This window comes from Salpingoeca rosetta (genome assembly GCF_000188695.1).
Source record: "Salpingoeca rosetta unplaced genomic scaffold supercont1.26, whole genome shotgun sequence".
Lineage (NCBI taxonomy): Eukaryota > Choanoflagellata > Craspedida > Salpingoecidae > Salpingoeca > Salpingoeca rosetta.
The window spans coordinates 264882-279419 of NW_004754908.1; the positions used below are offsets into that span (position 1 = coordinate 264882).

Genomic DNA, 14538 nt, shown 5'->3' on the forward strand with positions numbered 1-14538 from the left:
TGCAATGTGAGTCGTTATGTATTCCAGTCAAGTTCAGATAACCAATTCCACCAAAGAAGAATGAAAAAAACTTGCACAGAGCAAGCGCGGAACAGCCGCAAATAAAACATCGAAGAACAAGAAGAAGAGAAGGGGGAGGAAGGAAGACACCGACACGACAAGTGCGCAATGCGATATAATCAAGCACGCATACACACACACACACACACATACATACATACATATACACATTGTCACGTGAAGCGTCTCTCGTCTGTGAAGCGCCAAGTTGCCTGGATGGCGGCGGCGGGGACAAGTGGGCCGAGTGCAATCCATATCCAATGCAGTGCACTCCGCGCCCCAAACAACTCCCGCATGCAGTACTGTGATGGTCGGTGATGGGTGTTGTTGTTGTTGTTGTTGTTTAAGTTGTTGTTGTTGTTTAAGTTGTTGTTTAAGTTGTTGTTGTTGTTGTTGTTGTTGTTTAAGTTGTTGTTTAAGTTGTTGTTGTTGTTGTTGTTGTTGTTGTTGTTGGCGGTGGTGGTGAAGGCGAAAGCATGGTCGAGACAGTCAAGTGAGGAGGCGGTGGTCATGAAGAACAGGCAGTTGGAGGGACAGGAAGTATTGAGTTGGACAGAGGTGCAGCACGAGTGCAGCAGAGGCGGAAAGTGGTTCGCACATCAACAGCAAGAAAACGCACCAGGCATCCAAAGGGTATCACGTAGAAGCGGAACCCCGTCCACAGCACCCGCAATGGCGTCTTGAAAGCCTGCACAAGTGCGGCGTTATCGTGTCGCAGTGAGGAGGAGGATGAGAAGGAGGAGGAGGAAGAGGAGGTGGTGGTGGTGGTGGAAGAACGAAGGCACACACACACACACGTGTGAGGCACTCACATCCGAGATACTCACACATACACACATATTGCAAACACAGACACACACACACGCACACACACACACACACGTGTTAGGCACTCACATCCGAGATACTCACACATACACACGCATATTGCAAACGCACACAGGCATACATACGCACACACAAGCATACACGCGCGCACCTGGAGGTTGTCGCGAAACACTGCGGCGTAGAGGCAGCTGAAGAGGAAAGACGCAAAGAGGAGAAAGGGAAACGCATAGAACACGAGACCGCCCAGGGCAACGTGCACCAGCGCCAGGACGGGCACCGCAAACAGGAGCGCCCACGTGTGCCGCAGCATGTATGATGCGTCCACGCCTGTTGCTTGCACAACCCCTGCACGTGATGTTGATGATGGCAAGTGGACGGAGAGGCGGGAGGTGAATTGGGGTTTAGGGAGCAAACAAGTGGGTTTGGCTCGTGAGCCTCGTAGCACACATCGTGAATGGCTGTCGCACTTGCGGAAAAAGGACTTCACAGCGGCAGATACAAAGAGCAAACACAGGCATCTACAGACATGAATACACACACACACACACAACACATATGCACATGCACATGCACCCACATGCATCCAAACATCAACACGCAGGCACAAGAAGGGGTGCCGCACGTTGTGAGTAGAGGAGCGGTAGTCGAATGAGAATCGTGATGGCGGCGATAAACCCGAGAAAGAGGAGATAGAACGTGATGAGCGGGAAGGCAACCTCATTCGCACAGTGGACGGCCTGGCATGTGCACATATGCGCAAGCAAATGTGGCATGAAGATGTGTGTGTATGCGGGTGCGGCGTGTGCGTCATGTGAGCGGAGTGAACAGAGACGGCAGATGTTCACACTGGCGTTCACAAGGGGTAAAACAATGGGTTGTGTGTGAACCACAGAACACATAAACAATGGAGCTGTATGATGCTCGTGTTTATCATCGTTGTACTTGTTGGTGGTGTTGGTATGCCTGGTGCACGCAAACTCACAATAACAGCAGCAGCACCACCACCAGCACCACTACTACCACCACCACCACTGCAACAACAACCAACAAGGAACGCACGTGAATGTAGTCGGGCTTTGGGTTGAAAAAGACGGGATACCAGTCGTTGACATGCGACATGCCACAGGAATATACCCGTAGCGACCCCTGTCAGCACGGTACAGCGTACAGAGTGAAGGTGAGCGTGGATGCTGGAAAAGAACAGAAGATCGTCGACGAGGCAACTGGCAGGCATGCGGCACAATGGGAACAATGGGCAGGTGTGCTGAGTCAGCTACACTGTCTATCACAAGAAGCTCACACACCTTTGGTTCGAGGCTGAGGAGGGTGCAGCATACTGCGAGCACAAGCTCCAACACCAAGTACACGGAGATGGCAATGCGTGTCTTGCGCTTGGTCGAGGATCGTGTCATGGACACAAACACTCCTTGATACTGCAAATACAACGATAGCAACTGCAGCCATACGCAGAAAGACGACAGAGGCATAAAGGAGTACGTCAACACCATTCAAGCGACCAGTCACAGTGTCGTATCGCTTGCGTAAGCAATTGAGTGCGTGTCTGTGCTGTTCACCATCGCACGACACACCCTTGAAGTCAGCCATCACAGCACGACACCCGCTGACCAACCTCCACGACAATGAAGACAATGGAATAGCCCTCCAGCTGCCCGGCGCACGGAACACATACATAGCCATCCGAGCGGTGTGCACGAGGGCACATCCCACACTCGATGGCCGTGAGATTCAGGCCCGGCTCAGGCACACGCCCACAATACCCCAGACATTTCGACAAGTCGGGTGGCAGCGCTGTGATGCGGTTGTCGCTCATCTTCGTTGTCTTTGCTGAAGTCGGGAAGAATGGTGGATAATTTCATACAAATTTCGGTTAGCGGACATGGCGTTCAGCTTCGGGTTTGGTGGTGGTGGTGGTGGTGATGTGGTGGGGGAGCGGGTGAGGACAGGGAGCGAAGACGGGGACGCTGATGCTGGTGATGCCAAGGGTGGTGGTGTTGTTGGTGATGGCGGTGATGGCAGCAGTAGAGAGGAAGTTGCAAGCAAGAGAGCCAAGACTGGGGAACACCATGTGGCAGCGGGGCCGGCACTGGGCATTGTAGACATCAACCCGCACCTGTCTCGCCTCAAAGATGATGATGATGATGATGATGATGATGATGGTGATGATGGTGATGGTGATGGTGATGATAGTGGTGATGGCCCTGGGGACGCTGTTTCGAGCAAGAAGCAAGTGGACTTGATCGAAGTGGACGATGTCCCTCTTTTTCGTGCTCTGAATGAACGCATTGTGGAGATCTCAATGGAAGAAGGGGTACGTTAAATGCGCGTGCTCGTGTGTGTATGTGTGTGTGTGCGTGTGTGTGTGTGTGTGTGTATGTGTATGTGTGCGTGTGTGTGTGGGTGTGCGTGTGTGTGTGGGTGTGTGGGTGTGTGGGGGTGTGTGTGTGTGTGTGTGGGTGTGTGTGTGGGTGCGTGGGTGGGTGGGTGTGTGGGTGCGTGGGTACGTGGGTGCGTGGGTGCGCGGGTACGTGGGTGCGTGGGTACGTGGGTGCGTGGGTACGTGGGTGCGTGGGTGCGCGGGCGTGTGTGTGTGTGTGTGCGTGCGTGTGTGTGTGCGTGTGTGTGGTTCCATGTCGCTGTAAACAACCTTGATAGCGCGCGTTGCTTGCCCTACCAGCTCACACATGCGGCATCGATCTACCACCTTTGACAGAAAGGTGACGGCACTGTTGGCCAGCTCATTCGAACTCAAGTTGACGTGAAGGCGGGCGTGTATGAAGGTGGTTTCAAGGTGTGGGAATGTACCTTTGATCTCCTTCGATACTTGCAACGCACCTCCTTCAACTTTGAAGGAAAATCGGTGATTGAGGTGAGTGCCTGGTTGTTGCTTGTCGCTCGCGTGTTCAGATCATCCTTGGTCAGATGCTGCTGCTGCTGCTGTGCGTGCTGCTGCTGTGCGTGCTGCTGCTGCTGCTGCTGCTGCTGCTGCTGCTGCTGCTGCTGCTGCTGCTGTGCGTGCTACTGCGTGCACGCTAGTTTCCTCACAGTCTGCTGTTCGATCGCCCGGTGGTGTAGCTCGGCTGCGGTGCCGGGTATCCTGGCCTGTTAGCCCTGGCACACGGAGCTGAACACGTCGACTTTCAAGACTATGTGTGTGTGTGTGTGTGTGTGTGGACGTGTGTGTGGACGTGTGTGTGTGTGGACGTGCGTGTGTGGACGTGTGTGTGTGTGTGGGCTGCCTCTCTGTGCTGACTTTGTGACTCTACTCCACCCCTTTCATGCACGTCCATCCTTGCTCACCGACGCAAACACCCCTTGCATGGGGTTCACCAACCGCTTGCGCCAGAACCGCTGTGTCATCGACAAGTGGACGGTCCCGAACGTCCTGGCGAACAGCAACGCATCCGCCCTGTCACCTCCAACGCCAAACCTCGATCCTTCACGCTGCCGCTTCTTCGCAGGCGATTGGGCAAACCCAACTGTGAGTGCATTCGCGCAGCGCTTGTGTCTGTATGTATGTGTATGTGCGTGTGTGTGTGTGTGCGTGTGCATGCGTGCGTGTGTGTGTGTGTGCTCTCCCTGTATGTGCTTGTATACAGCGCCACCATAAAACTGTTCCCACGCACGCTTGTTTGTCCATCCACGTGTTCGCTCATGTGTGCATCGCAGGACACGTTCCCGACGCACTATTACGACGTGGTGATGATGGCGGAAACGGTGTATGCGCAGTCGAGTCTCCAGCCGTTGGCTGCGCTCGTTTCTCGCTGCACGCGGCCAGGCGGCGTCGTGTGAGTTGACTGACAACGGATGATGTATCATGTATCATGTGCCATGTTTGTTTAATGTCGTGCACTGCGTCATGCCATGCACTGTACCTCACTCATGTATTGCGTGTGTGTGTGTGTGTGTGTGTGTGTGTGCGGGTGTGCGGGTCATGATTGCAGTCTCTTGGCGGCCAAGGCGTGCTACTATGGCGTTGGTGAGTGGCGCCTTGCATCCTCTCACAAAACAACAACAACAACAACAACAACAACAACAACAACAACAACAACAACAACAACAACAACAACAACAACAACAACAACAACAACAACAACAACAGCTATTTCACACCCGTGTGTGCACATTGCCTGGACATTCATTTCATCACTGTTACACACACTATGACAGCCACCGGATTAACATCATGTCTCTGTGTGCACGTTGATTTGATTTCATGGCCCGTGCGCGGCAGGTGGGAGTGTTGCTGCGTTCACAAAGGAGATGAAAGCGAGAAGCGATGTCTCCTGGACAGCAGAGGTGCATGCGTATGTGTGTTTGTGTGTTTGTGTGTGTGTGTGTGTGTGTGTGTGTGTGTGTGGCAAATGTGCGCGTACACTCGGCTGTCTGCGTGACGTTCTGTGTAAGATGTGACGTCAACCTTTGCACATGTATACACACCACTTTTGCGTCCCTTACCTTGACACACACACACACACACACTCACTCACACACTCACTCACTCACGCACACACACCCACGCACACTCACGCACGCATACTCACACGCACACACGCACACACACACACGCACACACACACGCACCCACGCCCTCTGTCTATGCTTGTCTTGGCTACAGGAGGTGTGGACCACGAGCAGCGGATTGCGTCGTGTTATTATGAAGTACACACGCCAGCCATAACACCGACGCGGTGTCTGCATGTTGCTGCTGATTGAGATCACACGATAGGCTCGGGTGTGCTTTGCGTTGTGCTTTCCCATACTGCTGATTCACACCATATTGCGGCTGTACAATTACATCTGTTTCATAGCAAGTTGAATAAAATCGAGGCCTAAGCTCATTACACACAGCGACACCGTGAACGAGAATGTCACACACACACACACACACACACACACACTTGAATGCGCGCACACAAATCCATGCCACTGCCTCTTCCACACTGCCGAGATCAACACACAGGTATGCACAAATTCACATTCACGCACACACGCGCACACCTACACACATCCGCACAAACACACCTACACACACACACACACACACACACACACACACGCACACACACACTGATTGCGAACACCACGAGCCATCAGCGGTGCCTATGGCTGGTTGAGCTCGCGGTACGCGTTGTTGAACACGGCCATGATGGCGCTTGCGTTTGGATTCTGGTTCTTGTCCGGGTGCCATCGAAGGCGCAGCTTTCGAATCCGCTGCTTGATCTGCAGGCGGCAAGGGCGCAAGCGATGGTGCGCATGAGACAAGACAGGTATTCAACAAACGTGGCAGTGACGCACATACACGCACGCGCACACAAACACACACGTGCACATGGAACAGAGCAACATGAACCAACATCCAAGCAGACACAGACACGCAAGAACATCAGGTCTAAGCACTGTCTCCACGCTGTGCACAGCACCAGCACCAGCATCACCGCCACCACTATCACATCAGCACCATCACCACCACCACCATCACCACCATCAGCTCACCTCTGCATCTGTGGCGCCAAACCCGAGACGAAGCGTACGCCGGGCGTTGATGGTGTCGCGCTTCAGCGGCGCGAGCGCGGCAGAGTGGTCAAACCGACGACAGTGCTCCTCAAGGGCCTTCTCGTTGGGGAACACGCCCTTGCACGTGATCAAATCACACGTGAGCATCTCCCGCCCGTTCACGCGTCGCGTCGTCATCGGCGCGCCGTCCAGGCCAAGAAAGTACTCGTCAGATTCGCGCAGGGCCTCCTGCATCAGCGCTGGGTCGCCCTCGATGTTCGGTGCAAACCGCCACTGCATGTTGTGTGCACTCGCCTTCTTCTTCCTGCGCCGTGAGCGTGTCGGTGCGCGCTTGGCCCGTGACGATGATGTTGCTGTCGCTGTTGCTTTTGATGCCTTGCGCGTCTGACCCTGCGCTGTCTTCCTCTGCCTCGCCTGTGCCGACGACGACGACGATGATGACGATGATGACGATGATGGGTGCGGTGCTCGCGCTGTCTGTGGTGGCTGTGTTGTGGTGTAGTGCGCTCGCTTGCTTGATGCTGGGGATGCTGCTCTGCGCTTGGCAGCAGAGGCGACTGACGATGACGATGATGACGGTGGTGGTGTTGTCGTGCTGGTGGTAGGTCCTGCATCTTCCTCGTCATCATCATCATCACTATCGCTGATCAAAATCACTTCGTCATCATCGTCATCACCGCCCTGCCCCATGGTGGTAGTACTGTTCTCAAAAGCTTCAGTTTCAGCGCCAGTGGCCGCACTTACGTCGCCCTCATGCACCGATTCCACATCATCGTCCTCGACCATCACAGCTGGCTCCTGCTGCTGCTCTTCTTCTTGTTGCTGTTCCTCTTCCTCCTGTTGTTGTTCCTCGTCCTCCTGCTGCTGTTCCTCGTCCTGCTGCTGCTGTGCCCCTTGCTGCTGAACAGCACAGGCGTCTGCTTCGTCGCTCGCCTCAACAGCCTCCGCACCCTCTCCATCACCCTCTCCCTCACCACCATCTCGCTCTCCTTCATCCGCTTCATCTTCATCCCCTTGTCGCCCCTCTCCTTCTGCTGTTCCTCCATTGTGTTTGCCCTCGTCCTCTTGCTGCGGTTGTGTGGGCGCAGCGCTCGCCACGGCTGCTGGCGCGTTCGCTGTTGCAGCGTGCGGCGCTGGTGCTTCGGGTGATGACGGAGGTGACACTGTCGATGACGATGATGATGATGATGGCGATAATGATGGCGATGGCGGTGACGCGGCCTCTTCTAGTGTTGACGCTGTTGCGTCTGTTGTTGTGTCTGCACCTGTTCCTGGTTCTGGTGGTGTTGCAGCTGTGGCTTGCGGAGGCGATTGTGCACGTGCAGCACCTGTCACAGCAGGCGATTGTGCACGTGCAGCACCTGTCACAGCAGGAGCGGCTGATCCAACGGTTCCATTCGTGTGTTCGTGCAGATACTGTTGTTCCTGAGAGCCTGTCGTATGACTGTGTTCAGCGCTTGCAGTTTGTTGTTGTTGTTGTTGTTGTTGTTGTTGTTGTTGTTGTTGTTGTTGTTGTTGTTGTTGCTGTTGTTGTTGTTGTTGCTGTTGTTGCTGTTGTTGTTGTTGTTGTTGTTGTTGTTGCTGTTGTTGTTGCTGTTGTTGTTGTTGTTGTTGTTGTTGTTGTTGTTGTTGTTGTTGTTGTTGTTGTTGTTGTTGTTGCTGCTGCTCCATACGTGGAACGTCATCACCACCATCCCCATCACCCTGTTGTGGGAACAGCAGATCGGGCACTGCCGTGTTGTCGTTGACAGCCCGCGCCTGTACTGTTCCATCCGTGTATCCGATGCACACGCGTGCTTTCCTGCCAACACCAACAGCTGCCATGGCGCTGGGAACAGCCTGTGCGCCTGCAGCCTGCAACGTTGCAAGCAGTGCTGCTGTGTACTGACTTGCCCCGCTCTCCTCCTGTACCCGATACACCTCCACAGCAGCCGAGTCAGCAAAATGGACAAACAGCCTGCCGCCGCACACCCGCAGGTCCTTCACAGCCCGCGTCATCGGTGGCAGCGCCGTGGCCATGGGCTTCGTCTCTGTCAGGCGCCACACCAGCACCGTCCTCTCCGCTGCGTCTGCCACACCCACGCCAATCACGACCTTGTCCATGCGGTGGCGGTCCAGGCCCGCGATGCGACCAGAGAGGCGGTGCAGTGTGTACGACGGCGGCGGCTCGGGCACTGCGCGCTTGTTGGCGCGGACAACTGCTGCAAGCGATCGCTCGTGGCAGGCGCCACACCGCTGCTTGAGGTCGCAGCTGCCGGCGCACCCGTCGGCCTTGCCAATGGGGGGCTGTTTCCTGACAAGTTCGAGACAGTCGGTGCAGAGCTGAAACGGGTGTGCCCGCAGGATGCTGGCACTGCACTCTCTGCACTTGGTTGTTTGTGCATTCTCCACGTGCTCGTAATTCGCCCACACCTCCCTGTGGTTTGGTGGTTGTTTCGACGCAGCAGCATTGTGGGGGGCGAGAATGGGGTGGACACAGAGGGAAAGGGGTGAGAAACGCGTCGCTCTCAGGATAGGCATGCATGCTTGCGCACGAGGGAAGCAGAAGAGCCGCGAAAGTGCCGGTAAATACACACACGCATGTATATGACGCACACGCACGCACACCATACACACGCGCACAAATACGCACATCACGCACCTGCGACGTCGTAGGCAGCACGGTTCACAGGACGCGTCAAAGGCGCCGGTGCTGGCGTGTGAGCACGGGCTGCTGCGGCTACTCGTCCCCACTGGCGACGCGGCGGACAAGCGAACACACTTCGCACACAGGGCGCCCGTCCCATTCTCCCGGCCAACGCCGTTTCGTATGGGCTTCTCCGACAGACACACGAGGCATTCTGCCTCGGCAGCGGTGTCGCGGAGTGGCGTGACGAGCACGTTGCCGTATGTGTCGCCGCTCACCAGGCACGGTCGCCGGCCCCGCTTCGCAAGCTGCACCCATTTGACATAAGGAAGCGCGCGCGTGTGTGTATGTGTGAATGTGTGTGTGTGTGTGTGTGTGTGTGTGTGTGTGTGTGTGTGTGCGAATATGTGTGCGAATATATGTGCGAATATGTGTGTGAGGCAAAGATGACGGTGATGGTGATGGCATCAGGCATGCAAGACATGGATGATGGCGATGGTGCAAGGCATGGAAGAAGAAAACGTGCAACCCCAACAGATGTGAACATGCCATCATGGTTTTGCGCATGCACCCATGCACAAACGTACAAACGTACAAACATAAACACAATAGGAATAGCAGTAGCAACGACTATGACTGACCGTGAGGCCCGTGATGGCAGTGCTGTGGCGGCGGCAGGACCAGACGGGTGTGGGAATACCGGGCACCAACTCCATCATCACGCCTTTGGATGTGCCCACAATCAATCGCCTGTTCTTCTTGCCGCATAGGCGAGGGATCATGCACGTGACCTCGCCATACACGTCAGCGGCCACGCTGCCGACCTGAAACGGGTCTGCCAGCGGAGAAACGGCCCACTTCATCAGCGCCCCGCCCTCAACGCTGTACAGGAGGTAGCCAACGCCCCCAACCATGCATCGCACGCGCGCCCGTGTTGGCGTGATGAGGGGGAAGGGAGACAACTGGGATTGCGATTGCGGCTGCGATTGCTGTTGTACGTGTGCTGGTGTTGGTGTCTGTGTTTGCACTGGTGTTGATGTTTGTGCTGATGTTGGTGTTGGTGTTGTGCCGTGCATTGCGGTGTCGGCGTTGGTGGCGGGCAGCGCAGGATCCACAGGGAGGAAGTGGGTCTGCAACGTGTGGTTGATCGCAGCGCACACATATGCTCGCTGTCTCTTTGAACCTCCGGTTAGCGCACACACGCCGCCTGGTGGCACCTCCGCAACAGGGACTCGTCCTGTCTTCGCGCGCTTCCTGGGTAGACCGTCGTTCAGCCACTCACTGCGCCAGCCATCATCACCATCGCCACCGCCGCCAACACCACCCGCATCATCGTTACCGCCGTGCTGATTGTCGTCATGAGCCGCGGGGGAGGCGGAAGTGGGGGCGTGGGTACGCGGAGGGAACGGGGGTTGAGCAAGAGGTGGCTGACTCCAAGGAGAATTGCTGTTGTGGTTGCTGTCATCATCATCATCATCTGCTTCATTCATGATACTGGGAGATAATAGCAGCGAAAAGATATCGTCATCGTCAGTCTTGCAGGATTCCCGTGCTTCTTGTTGTTGTTGTTGTTGTTGTTGTTGTTGTTGTTGTTGTTGTTGTTGTTGTTGTTGTTGTTGTTGTTGTTGTTGTTGTTGTTGTTGTTGTTGTTGTTGTTGTTGTTGTTGTTGTGGAAGTTGTTGTGGAAGTTGTTGTGGAAGCTGTTGTTGTTGTTGTTGTTGTTGTTGTTTGCTCGGTGCGTGTGCACGTCCATTTGGCGTTGCCTTGTGCTCGCTCAACCAGCCAATGTCCTTTGGTGTCAGGGAGAGCAGCGTCACTGCAGCCATGTCGTTCACACATCAAACGCATGCGAGAGTCAGCGATATTCACATGCATGTCTGCCAAGCAGCAACACCATGCGGCCAAAACCAACACACACGCTACACCACACGTTGACATCACACGTTGACACACACACGAACACGCACACACATGCACCCCTACACGCATTCTCACACGACAAAGAGCACTACGTACGCTTGAGTTGCTGCTGCTTGCTGGCACAGGCGGTGCAGACCTGCGTGCGACAACTGCATATCCACTCCACGGGTGCACGCATGCAGTGCGTGCATGTCACGGTTTCGGCAAACGTCTGCGCGCGCGTGTACTTGTGTGCGGGGTGGTCGGGGGCGAGGGAGGAACAGCCGGGGTGAAGCCCATCGACAGCCGCTTGCAGAGATGACGTGAGCGCGGTCAGCACATCGGCAAACGAGTGGGATGACCCCAGCATGCTCTGGATCGGGTCCGTTGTCGCCACTGTGGACGTCTGTGGCACGCTGGCCCCTGCTGCGGGCGTTGCGGCTGCGGTGGAGACGGCTGCTGCTGTCGCTGCTGTTGGAATTTCTGCTGACATGGAGGCGATCGCTAACTGCGTTGCTGGCGTCGCTGGCAATATGGGTGCGGGCGATGGCGAGAAATGTGGTTGAGGTGGTTGAGGTGGGTGGTGCTGTGCCTGGTCTGTGAGTTCACGGCTGGTGCCCTGCACTGCTGTTGTTGTCGTTGTTGCTCCGATTAGTGGCGGGCTGGGACGATGTGCATTCATCTCAGCAATTGGGATGAGGGGCGGCGGTGTCTGCTGCTGCTGCTGTTGTTGTTGTTGTTGTTGTTGTTGTTGTTGTTGTTGTTGTTGTTGTTCATGGTAACTGGGTTCTCTTGTCTTACGGTGTTGCGCGCCCTCAACAGCATCACCATCAGTGCTCTTGCCCGCTTGTTCCGGTCCTCTCTTCTGCATGGCTTGCTGTCGCTGCGCATCAGCAGTGAGCACGGCACGTGTGCCAGCACCACCGTCGTGGTCATCATCATCATCATCATCATCATCATCATCATCATCGCCATCGCGGTGCACTGTTTCCGCCCTCATGTCCACTTCACGATTGTGACCCACAGCAACAGCAGATGATGATGGTGGTGATGATGATGATGCGCGGGCGGTGTTGTCAGCAGTCGCTCCTGAAGCAGCTGCTGCTACCGGCACCTGTTGTGCAGCGGTAGTGCCTTCACCATGCTGCGCCACGTGTGCATCCTCCCCTGGTTCTGTCTCCTGCCCCTCCCCCTTCCCCTCAGCCTTCTGTTCGGTGTCTCCCTCAGCCATGAGCTCGCGAAATAGCTCGTCTGTGAACGTGTGCGACTGCGACTGCGACTGCTGCGACTGCTGCTCTTGCTGCTCTGGTGTCTTCTTCACCGCCTTGACGGCTTTGACGGGCACAGCGCGCACCGGACCAACACCGCTCCCCGTGTGTAAACCGTGCAGCTGCAACGCCCCAGCATCGTCATCATCATCAGCATCATCGTTGTCATCATCATCCTCATCGTAACCTTTGTGCCTGTTGCCGACATCATCATCGTCATCACTGCCATCATCATGGTCATCGTCATCATTGCCATCATCGCCATCATCGTCGTCGTCATCGCGTCGCCGGGGCTGCACCACCTTCCTCAACGCACGTACGCCACCGCCGCTGCCAGCAGTTCCTGTGTTGCTGCTGGTGCTGGCAGTAGCGGTTGGGGTGAATGTCACCTGGCTCGCATCGTCCTGTGTCTCTTGCTGCGACTCAGGGGGCGAGAGTAAACTGGCTGCAGGCGGCAGAGGCTGCAGGGGTGGGCGTGGTGCTACTGCGTTCGCGCGCGTGATTGGTCGCGCCGCTGCGGTGCTTGTGCTTGAGCGTCGGCTGTTGCTGGCGCTGCCTGTTGCAGGCCACTGCCCTTTTTTCGCGTACTGCTTCCACAGCCCTTCGTGGTCCTTCAGCCACTGTTTCGCTGCCACCTTTGCAGCGTGCGTGCGGTAGTGAATGCGGACAGATCGACAGCCGTCACGCGACGCGGGGGACAGCGTGAACCTGCACAACCCACAAACAAACGTGTTAGATGCCGGTGACGGGTGATGTGGAGGTGTGCTTGTGCTTGTGTGTGTGTGTGTGTGTGTGTGTGTGTGTGTGTGTGTGTGTGTGTGTGTGTGTGTGTGTGTGTGTGTGTGTGTGACTGCGGTAGAAGCCTGTTGACGATGTGATTTGTAATTGCGGCGCATATGCATGCGCACATGCCTGATGATGCCGCCAAAGTTGGAAAAGTGCACGAACATGTTGCGGTGGTTGGCAAGCGACGCACCCACAGGCACGCCGTGCAACCACAGCACATTCTCAGCTTTGCCCAGACTGCAGCACATCCGAAATGGCGCGTGTGAGGTAGATAGACTTGAAGAGCATTCACAAGGCGCGCGTGTGTGTGCGTGTACGCACGTGTGTGTGGTGCGTCTCTCTCTCTCTGTCTCTGTCTCTCTGTGTGTCTCTGTCTCTCTGTCTCGCTGTCTCTCTGTCTCTCTGTCTCTCTGTGTGTCTCTGTCTCTCTGTCTCGCTGTCTGTCTGTCTGTCTGTCTGTCTCTGTGTGTCTCTGTCTCTCTCTCTGTGGTGACCATGCAGAACGCCAAGAGCGTGTGGGCAAGCAAGAGTGATGATGCAGCGGAACGCGGTGAACCTACACAAGTGCGTATGCGACGATCCATGTGCCGCTTTGCATTCCCGGTCGAAAGCATAGCTTTTGCATGAACGTCAAGCCCTGCAGCCACAGTTCAGCAGAAACACAAGCATCAACGCATCAGCCGCACGTGCAGACCCATCAGCCTGACTTACGATGGTTCACGGTGCATATTCCAGGTACACAGACACCGACATGCGGCCACTGAGGCAGAAGTGATACACACTCACGCGCACACACATACACATTCACGCACACGCACACTCACTGACTTCCACACACATATGCACACACACGTTTACAAGCGGAGGCGCAACATTTGCATAGGCTGCGAGATGTCACGCACAAAAGCAAACCTCTTCCGTGGAGTTTGCGCGTACAAAGCAGACAGTGCCTCTTGCATTGGCAGAGACGGCGCTTTCTGGTACAGCCTGCTGCCCAAGCAAGGTGCGCACTTGCTTTGGTGTCTGCACGCAGGCGTCGGTTGTCACATTGGGTTTCAAGAGCAAGTGAGGGAGATGTTAACGGCGTGCGCATGTGTGTGTGCTTGTGAGTGTGCGCGTATGCGTGCTTGTGTGCGCGCATGCGTGCTTGTGTGCGCGCATGTGTGTGCTTGTGCGAGTGTATGATACGCTCTTGCGATACGCTCTTGCAATACGCTCTTGCGTGATGTGCGTGCTCGGGTGCCTGTCGAGAGTGTGTCGTGGTCTTACCGAGTTCTCTATCACCACAACAGCTGTGCTTGCTTTTTCCTCCATGCTGGTGGGTGGGTGGCAATCTCTGCTAACGCAGGCCAACGACAATGCCACCACCCGAGAGATGCGCCAGCCACTCTACGCGTTCGCGTAATGTGAAGTGATCGTCACGTTACAACGATACAGCAACAACCCCAAACAACGACAGAGAGGCAAAGACAGCGTGAGGTCTCGCAACGAGTGAAACAAGCGGCAAGTTGATGAACACCTGTGCGTATGCGTGCA

At 55.6% G+C, this 14538-nt stretch overlaps 4 protein-coding genes across 4 annotated transcripts; 1 reads left to right on the forward strand and 3 right to left on the reverse strand.

Annotated features, from left to right (window-relative positions):
* Positions 1 to 6: 6 nt before the first annotated feature.
* On the reverse strand, positions 7 to 2742 carry PTSG_09535 (uncharacterized protein). The gene is made up of 7 exons (XM_004989907.1): positions 2519 to 2742; positions 2193 to 2342; positions 1948 to 2034; positions 1511 to 1625; positions 1040 to 1233; positions 680 to 748; positions 7 to 362 (listed from the first exon to the last, which is right to left on the reverse strand). Exons 1-7 carry the CDS (start codon positions 2717 to 2719, stop codon positions 234 to 236), a joined length of 945 nt encoding a protein of 314 aa, XP_004989964.1. The 5' UTR covers positions 2720 to 2742; the 3' UTR covers positions 7 to 233.
* A 299-nt stretch (positions 2743 to 3041) lies between these two features.
* Positions 3042 to 5764, forward strand: PTSG_09536 (uncharacterized protein). The gene is made up of 8 exons (XM_004989908.1): positions 3042 to 3217; positions 3620 to 3775; positions 3982 to 4056; positions 4253 to 4387; positions 4576 to 4694; positions 4851 to 4885; positions 5141 to 5205; positions 5525 to 5764. The coding sequence occupies exons 1-8, from the start codon at positions 3206 to 3208 to the stop codon at positions 5585 to 5587; spliced, it is 660 nt and encodes a 219-aa protein (XP_004989965.1). The 5' UTR covers positions 3042 to 3205; the 3' UTR covers positions 5588 to 5764.
* Positions 5765 to 6009: 245 nt separating this feature from the next.
* PTSG_09537 (uncharacterized protein) lies at positions 6010 to 9963 on the reverse strand (the record flags this gene model as incomplete). The annotated part of the gene is made up of 6 exons (XM_004989909.1): positions 6010 to 6129; positions 6403 to 6837; positions 7168 to 7586; positions 8127 to 8839; positions 9065 to 9357; positions 9691 to 9963. The coding sequence occupies 6 exons, from the start codon at positions 9961 to 9963 to the stop codon at positions 6010 to 6012; spliced, it is 2253 nt and encodes a 750-aa protein (XP_004989966.1).
* A 1094-nt stretch (positions 9964 to 11057) lies between these two features.
* On the reverse strand, positions 11058 to 14316 carry PTSG_09538 (uncharacterized protein; the record flags this gene model as incomplete). Its single annotated transcript, XM_004989910.1, has 7 exons — positions 11058 to 11473; positions 11750 to 11831; positions 12063 to 12924; positions 13129 to 13239; positions 13563 to 13639; positions 13915 to 14025; positions 14272 to 14316. The coding sequence occupies 7 exons, from the start codon at positions 14314 to 14316 to the stop codon at positions 11058 to 11060; spliced, it is 1704 nt and encodes a 567-aa protein (XP_004989967.1).
* Between the last annotated feature and the right edge of the window lie 222 nt (positions 14317 to 14538).